Raw genomic sequence first — 8,514 nt, forward strand, 5'->3', positions numbered from 1 at the left:
CTTTTATGTAAGGCTGCAACTTGGGCCGGGTTGGCCCGAACCCAACCCTAACCCAACCCAAAAAAGTTGGGTTAGGTTGGGTTGGGTTAATGTTCGGGTTATGGTTAGGGTTAAAATTTATGAACCAGACTTTACTTCGGGTTGGGTTAGGGTTGACCCTCTAGCCAACCCGAACCCGACTCTATAGTACATGTCATATATAAATATATGTTATATGTAATATATAACATACATTGATATGTTTAGATGCATGGTATTTGTATAGCCCCCACCATATAGTATCATGTATTTCTTTTAAGATAATCACTTCACTTAATTCTAATAATAAAGACAAAACCTTAATAACATTATTTTATGTTTTTTGAAAATTTTATTCATCTCCTCTATGTTGGTTGCCACTTAAGAAAGATCTAATGTAAGCCACAACTCATAATAAACTATAATCATTTCTGATACTTGTTTTTCTGAATTTTGTACCAAAAGAACAAAAAAAAAAAAAAAAACGTCAACAAACAAATACCAATGAAACATAGGATTAATAGATGCAGTGAGAGTTAAGATCTAAAATCGAGAAATTCTATGAGGTTTTAAGGGATGGGAAGAAGGTTGGGTTAGGGTTGAAGGAATTTAATTAAGGTTAGGGTTAAGATTGGGTTGGTCGGATTGAAGGTCGGGTTAGGATTGAGTTAAGGTTGGCCTCAATCCGACCTAACCCGGCCCGACTTGCAGCCCTACTTTTATGACAGAGCTGGGTCAACCGCGTTGCCTGCCGGCCCGCCCCGAGGCACATTTCAAGCGCCAACGACAATGAAGCAGCAGTGCTAACTGCTACCATCAAGCTCAAAACTAACTTAATGGCTTTACGGTTTGTACTCGTTGTAATTTAGCTTATTGAACTGGTGAGGTGACGCTGGCGTCGCAGAAATTATATTATCCTCTCACGCATAACCAGGTGTGGTGCGTGCGTTGCCCTCGTGGAAAGCACGGGGACGATCTTAAGCCCTAGGTTTTGTTGCTTTCGATTTGCAGAGAGATGGATCAATGGAAGCCCGAGGGTTTCTGTCAATCTGTTCCAGCAGATCTTGCTGTTACAGATTTTCAACAGTCTTCTGCAGATCTATGCGTGCCCTCTAATCGATTACAGAGCTCGCAGCCCGATTCAAGGTCCGTCAAATTTGCTTTATCGAAATAAGTTACTTTTTTTTTTAATTTTCTTATTGTTTAATTTTGAATTATTTCCTATTATTACCTGGATTGATTGGATTTTGATCTTAGAAGTTAGAAGTGTTCTGCTTCTTCTTCTTTCTAATTCTATTCCTCGCCATGGACCTGTGGCATATAATTAGGTATATTGCAATTTGCTGTGTTATTTCTTTACCCAAACACAGTAGAAATTCCATGCCAATGATACTGGGGAGCAAAAACCGCGAATATTTTAGTGCTCGTGATTGATAAATGTAAAGAGCTATGTGAGAAAAGAATATAATTTTGAGGATTTGCAGAAACAACATTAACCCGTTTACTACATTTTGCATGGAGCAAATAAATAGGAGGGACTGCAGTTGGTTGAGAGCTAAATTGTCTTTTTATTTGTTAGCTGTAACAATTTCTATTGGAAGCTTACTCTCTCACACATTCTCGAGTGTTCAAACGAGAAATACATCTATTTTTGTATTGTGATATACCGCCCATTATATCGTGAACAGTTATAATCAAAATTCTCTGTTGACTTTCAAACATAATCATTTTCATGTTTTTTAATCAACCAAATATGTTGCAATGTTTAGACATTTTAACTATTAAAGTGTTTAACGATATTGTTAGGATAAATAAATTACATTAGAATCTAATATTCTTGGGAAAAACTTCTCTTAAAGATAATATAAAATATATTCTAAAATTACACCCAACTCAACTCGACTATATTGGTTTGTCTAAAAGATATTCGAAAAGTATTGAACCTTTATTCAATGGTAGCCCTAGCTATCTGGGGTCTAGGGAAGGTTAGACTGGATACTGACCTAACCTTTGGCATTTTTGTACAAAGTGGTTGCTTTCAGACTCAAACCCACATTATCATGTGTCAGTCTGAGATTTTATCATTATACCAAGCAGTGGCCCCTTAAAAGATAAACATAATATAATCTCAATTAGAAGTCATTTTGCTTGACAAATATCTAAAAGGTATAAAGTGAAATATCTTAATTAATAGTCATTTCACTTGGAATCTATTGCAATTTGGATGGGAAAGACTTATCTCTGAAATCCAAGGGCCTGGGCATGCTGCATGCTATATTGGTCCGTCCAATATATGGTATTGGCAATTTGGAAGATTCCACCCAGACTTGAAGTAATGATGGCTGCATCCTTTTGGTTATCCTTGGTCCATTTTGCATTGGGAAAAACCCCTCCGGCTCCTGCTGATCCAGGGTTCCCAAAGAAATGGCATTGAGGTAAAGAGTAATCTGAGCAAACAGAACTGGTATGGGAGGCTAAAATGAGTGGATCATCTCTGGAGTTGCATAGATGTCCTCCATCAAGTTTCTTGTGGAATATTAGCGAGGGAGATGCCTTTAAACTCCTTGCTAATGAGGATCCATAAGTTGGTCATATGAAGGACTCAACCTCTAACTCTCTATGTGCTTATTTATTTTTAAATCATTAACAACTTTTCATTAAACGTGTGAAAAGATAATTACGCATCAGACCACAATCAGCCTGGCCTTAAAGATACAATTATATTACTGCCCAAAACATCTTATTTCTAATGAAAGACATTTCAATTTTCAACTTCCCTAGCAATACACCCAATCCCCAATCTCTCTCAGGGCCTGCCTATGTGTCCACACACATCTAGGCTTCCCTTTTGAGTCCAAGAAATTACCAACAAAGAGTCCCCTTCAACCTCAACCTATCTGAGATTTAATTGCTTTAGTAGTCTCATCCCATACAAGAGAGCTACAATTTCTGCATTTAGGGACCCAACCCTAACGGTTCACTCTCCTGGTCCCTAATAACTCCTCCCATTCCTGAGGGGCCTGGGTTGCCTATTGAGCTTCCATCAAAGTTCAGTTTGAAACTATTGCTACCCAGAGAATTCCAAACTTCTTCATCATGGCTGAATACTGTATAAGAAAATACTAGTATAAGTAAAAAATAAAATACAATACTAGTAAAGACATTAAGGTTAAATTTTCTTTTGCAATGTCACTTAGAAAATTAAAATCACAATAATATGGTGAAATATGGGTTGGTGCTATCATTTATCATGATGGTAGAATAGGAAACCCATTTTAAATGTTGGGTACAAGTGCTAGGGATCCGTTCTTCTTGTTGTGGTTTAAATGCATTGTAAGGTATTGGCTGAAACTCTGGTTTAATCAATGAAAAGCTGAGAATATAGTTGTTTCTATTGACTACCATTGATTTCATCAAAAAAAGAAAAAGAAAAAGGTGTCTAGATTCTAAGTTAGTCATTTAAATACAGACCCTTTAATAGAGATTTTATACCAACATTGGGTAGTCTCTATCAAATATGCTATGACTGGTTCAAGACTGGCCTTTGAAGGGTATTATAAATAAGAGAGGTCATTTTCTTTCGAATCATGTATTCTTTGCTATGACTGGTTCAAGACTCACTTCACTCGCTCACCGAAGCTTCGAGAACCCCCTATTTGGTAATGTTGTTCATTCATTATATTTTTTTGTGTGAGAACTAAGAACTTAGGACCTAACGTGGACTTGTTTGGGCTTTCCTCGAGGGGCGTGGCACGGGGGTCTGGGAGCGAAGCCCCCGACCCAGCCGCTAGACACAAAAAAATAAAAAAGTATCAAAGTTTCAAAAGGCGCATTCCTGGGATGAGGCACAAGGCGCACGACTCCGCCCCCAGACCCAGCCGCTAGACACAGAAAAAGCAAAAAAGCGTCAAAGTTTTAAAAGGCGCATGCCTGGGCTGAGGTGCAAGGCGCACCAGGCATGCGCCTTTTGAAAGGGCTGTGCCTAGGACCTGGGCAAGGTGCCTACCCTGAAATGCGCCTCGCTTGTACACCTAGGCGTGCCTTTTAAACCACTGATCCAAATCACGTGATCTGGGGTTTGTTGGGTTGGCAATCAAATGTTTTTAAATAAGCCAATGCTATCAATCAAGGTTATCAAACAGTTTCTGACACATAAGTGTGTGGCTACAGGTTCATTGAAAAACTGTTAGATTGATTAGCATTAGTTTCTAGGATGTATGCAATTTTTAATGTGTGAGAAAAGACTTTTTAGGGAAAGTGATTCTGCTTAGAAGTAGGTGAACAGCTGTTTTCTTTCCTGTTTGGAGCATTATTTTTCTGCCACATGTAATTTTAGTTCAAGAGTTCCATTTGATGTGGGGATAATTGGATTTGTCATGTAGATGGTTTTCTTGTGTGAATTGAGTCAATGCCATAAGCTTAAAGAGAAAAAAGGAAATGAGACAATTAGCCCTAATGTTGTCTTGTGATAGATGTCCCCAGGGGTTGAAACTTGTGTGAATGTAGATAACTTTTCCTGAAAACAATCTACTTAGGTCGTCAACCCAATATAATAAGAGTAAGACTGTCTCTGATCAACACTGTTACAAGGTATCTGACATGGCAATGTTGGAGAACCTGAACTGGCATTGTAGAAGTGTTAACATGTGTCAATAAATGTGAATATGACAATGCCTGGCATTTAAAAAGGAATGTTCTTATGTAGGCATGGATGGATTCATGTGCCTGAGTGCCTCCATCTTTCTCCTTGCATTCCCTTGTTATGATGATGCTTTTCTTGTTTACAGCCAAAGGGCTGAAGTAGAAGTCAAGGATTCTGTTGCTGCAAGGAAAGTTCAGAAGGCTGACCGAGAGAAATTGAGGAGGGATCGGTTGAATGAACAGTTTCTTGAATTGGGACATGCACTGGGTAAACTTATTCTAAATCTTTACCTCTGTAGACATGATTTTTTTTTGGCTTCCTTTTTCATTTCCCTTTCCTTTCCTATGACTGCCTTACTATTTGTACATGATTTACATACATAAAACTTGAAACCAATTTTTAAAGTAAGAAAATTTCAATTGTTGGTTTCATCTATTTATGCCCATAACAACCTTCATGGTCTATTAATTGGAATGGAAAACCCTAAAATCCTAAAAGCCTTTCTGAGCATCTGAGTAGGTCTAACTCTGGATATCTCTATACTTAGTGGTAGAAGAGAACCATTTTGATCATCTGTTGGTGCTTATGGAAAGAACTACCCTACTGAGGATGAAACTACAGTTGATTTTTTGTCATTGTTTCACTGTTGGTCCCTTGTACTAGAGCTAGGATTGCAACTTGACCTGGTGGGCCAGGTACTGGGCCTACCTAGGCTCTAGTCTGATGCCTGGTCCAACCCACAGTAAGCTAGTAAAGTCCAAGACCAGCCTGGCCCAACCCAAGGTAAAATTTAAACCCAGCACAACCAACTTGGGTTAGGCCTGGGTGGGACTGATCATGCTTAGGTGGCTGGGTTTGCCCAAATTGCACCCATACATGGAGCTTATTGGGTGAAGTGATTCTTCTTTATTCAGTACATGGGAAAATATACTTGAGTGAAGTGAAATATCAAACATTTAGTAGTCTCAGTTGAGTGATTGTAACTTGAGGGTACCAACTAAGTCAGCTGGTAAAGCCTGTGGTTGTTGTTCCCATTTCCTGGGGATTGAATCCTGCTGTCAACAGTGCACCTTGGTCTCTTTGGCCAGCTTTCCTCTCATTCTGCCTTGGTTCAGTTCATATGGTCATATTTAGTTTAACCCTATCTGCCCCACTCAGCTTGCTCCATTCTTTTAAAGAGTTGACTGTATGCTTTTGAAGGAAATCCCCATAAGAGGTTGGGTCTAAAATAACTATGGTTTTAGATCTATCTTATGTGCATATATCCTCTCATGTACTTGCTTTCACCATAAATGCCTGATACAATCAATAAAAAAAGGGCAGCCCAGTGCACGAGGCTCCCAGAAAGCTGTAGCTTTGGTGGTCTGCTGGTGCTTATGGAAAGAGAGACTTATTTGCATATATCCTCTCATGTACTTGCTTTCACCATAAATGCCTCATACAATCAATAAAAAAAGGGCACCAGTGCACGAGGCTCCCAGAAAGCTGTACCTTTGGCAGTCTGTTGGTGCTTATGGAAAGAGAGAAACAGGCATCTTTTTGGAGACAAGGCTATGCCTTCAGAGAAAGTGTGTGCAGCTGTGGGGAAAACCTTGGTGAGTTGGATTTCCATTAACAACAGTTTCAAGATGTTTGTAGAACATTGGAAATCATTAATTTGAGGCATCTTTTTGTATGGCTGTTTGAGGAAACCTCTCCCTCAGCAGCTTTGCTTCCTTTATTTTTAATAATACTATTATCTTCCATTTCTCAAAAAAAAAAAAAAAAATACAGAGGCTGTTTCCAAGATTTGAACCCTGGTCACCCAGGTTGCAATGGAGCAACCCAACCATTGGGCCTGATACAATCTAAAGAGTTACCTTTTTCTAGAAACAAACAAACATACAAACAGATAAGTAAATAAAACATGTCATCTTTTTGAAGCTCTAAAGTCTCCTTTATATTTAGATATAACTGTTCAGACAATTTTTATGCTGTATGCCTGTATTCTAATAAAGTAATAATTGCATGTTACTTCAGAATGAAAAGAGGAACAGTAAATGGTATTACTGTTCATTTATCAAAAAAATGGTATTACTGTTCAGGTAGGATGTGGAAAATTGGTGTATATCACAAATCTTTTGCTAGTTCCTGGAGATTTGGAATGTTTACAGTTATAAAAAAAGTTTGCTTTCGGCCTAGAAGCTCTTCTAGGATTTTGTTTGATGGTGTGTCTCAACACTCAGCTCCAAAACCCCCTTCTGGGCAGTAAGCCTTCTTTTATATATTCCTGATTCTCTGTGCTAATCCAAACCATTATTTACTTGGTGAGATATGAAGTTTTTGTCACCCCTTTTGTTATTTGCACTTGTTAAGTATTGCAGTTTTTCCTTTTTTTTTTACTCTTTTTCCTTTTTGTTCTGCTGCTGATTTGAGCCTACTAGGAAAATAACCATAGAACTTGCAAATTGCAGACCCTGATAGGCCCAAGAATGACAAGGCAACCATTCTAACTGATACAATACAAATGCTGAAAGATTTGACTACTCAAGTCAACAAACTGAAATCGGAGTATGCAACACTCTCAGAAGAATCACGGGAGGTGATTTTCCTTCATGGGTATTTCCGCTTTTGTTGTATCAATTTGGTAGTTTATTATTTATTAATTTATTTATTTTCAAACAGTTAACACAGGAGAAGAATGAACTCAGAGAAGAGAAGGCATCTCTAAAATCTGATATTGAAAACCTTAATATTCAGTATCAACAGAGACTCAGGGTTATGTTTCCATGGGCTGCTATGGACCCTTCAGTTGTCATGGCTCCACCTTCATATCCATATGCAATGCCAGTTCCTGTTCCTCCAGGCCCCATTCCCATGCACCCATCCCTGCAGCCATTCCCTTTCTTTAGAAACCAGAATCCTGGTGCCATTCCTAATCATTGTTCAACTTTTATCCCATATTCATCACCTGCTAATCCTCAGGGTGAACAGCCATCTACACAATATGTGCCCCCAAATGTGCAGCCAAGCAACAGGTCCCACACTTCAAGCAAACAAGATTCCAAAAGCAAGTCTTCGGACCGCCAGAGGGGCTGCAATATTGAAAAAAGTGATGATTCTAATGATGTAGCGACAGAACTTGAACTCAAGACACCTGGTTCTGCAGCAGACCAGGTATTTTTTTGGATCATTTTGTAAGGAGTAATATCTAATAACAGTATAAGAGACTAATTATGGGTTTGTTTGTAGAAAACTAATTTTCACCCTGTTGTTCTCCAGGAGTTGTCATCTGGGCAACGGAAAGGCAAACAGTCACAAAGGAAGGAAAACAGTGCTGTAGACGGTAGCTGCTCAAGCAGGTGTTCTTCATCTAAGGTTGCACAAGATAGCTCCTCCAATAGCGTGGGTGATGGTCCGAAGGCAGATAATTGAAGGACCTTCAGGTTTTTCCCAGCATCAGCATTTCTTTTAACAAACTCCAGCTGCTAACCTCATGTAGCATTTTGTGCCTTTAAACTTAGCTGAAGCTATTATCTCAGATTCAAGTTTCAGCATGTCATCTGATGTGCCTGTTAGCAAAATTTACTGTAATACATGAAAGAGGGGTACAGGAAACGACAATTAGTTTTCCTGTTTTATTTGTGTACGAGAGGGCTACAGAAAAGATGGTTGTACTCACCATTTGACTAGTCTAACTTAGAATCTCATACATCAAAAAGTCCGAAGTGGTTGGGTGAACCTTACTATATATTTTAATGTTCTCCTAGGTCAGAGAAAAGTAGTATGGCTTTGTTTTCTACTTGCTTGCCAGACTGGATGACTATAAATATTCAACTTGATCACTTTAAGAATTAGGATCTTCTTGTCCATGT

The 8,514-nt window shown here is 38.7% G+C and overlaps 1 protein-coding gene across 1 annotated transcript; it reads left to right on the forward strand.

Annotated features, from left to right (window-relative positions):
• The first annotated feature begins 613 nt into the window (after window positions 1–613).
• On the forward strand, window positions 614–8,514 carry BHLH121 (basic helix-loop-helix (bHLH) DNA-binding superfamily protein). Its single transcript, XM_088947519.1, has 5 exons — window positions 614–1,164; window positions 4,806–4,927; window positions 7,114–7,241; window positions 7,325–7,816; window positions 7,922–8,514. The coding sequence occupies exons 1-5, from the start codon at window positions 1,034–1,036 to the stop codon at window positions 8,072–8,074; spliced, it is 1,026 nt and encodes a 341-aa protein (XP_088803645.1). The 5' UTR covers window positions 614–1,033; the 3' UTR covers window positions 8,075–8,514.

Source organism: Nelumbo lutea, chromosome 5 (assembly GCF_056320005.1).
Source record: "Nelumbo lutea isolate HS-2025 chromosome 5, American lotus-T2T, whole genome shotgun sequence".
NCBI classification, from domain to species: Eukaryota; Viridiplantae; Streptophyta; class Magnoliopsida; order Proteales; family Nelumbonaceae; genus Nelumbo; species Nelumbo lutea.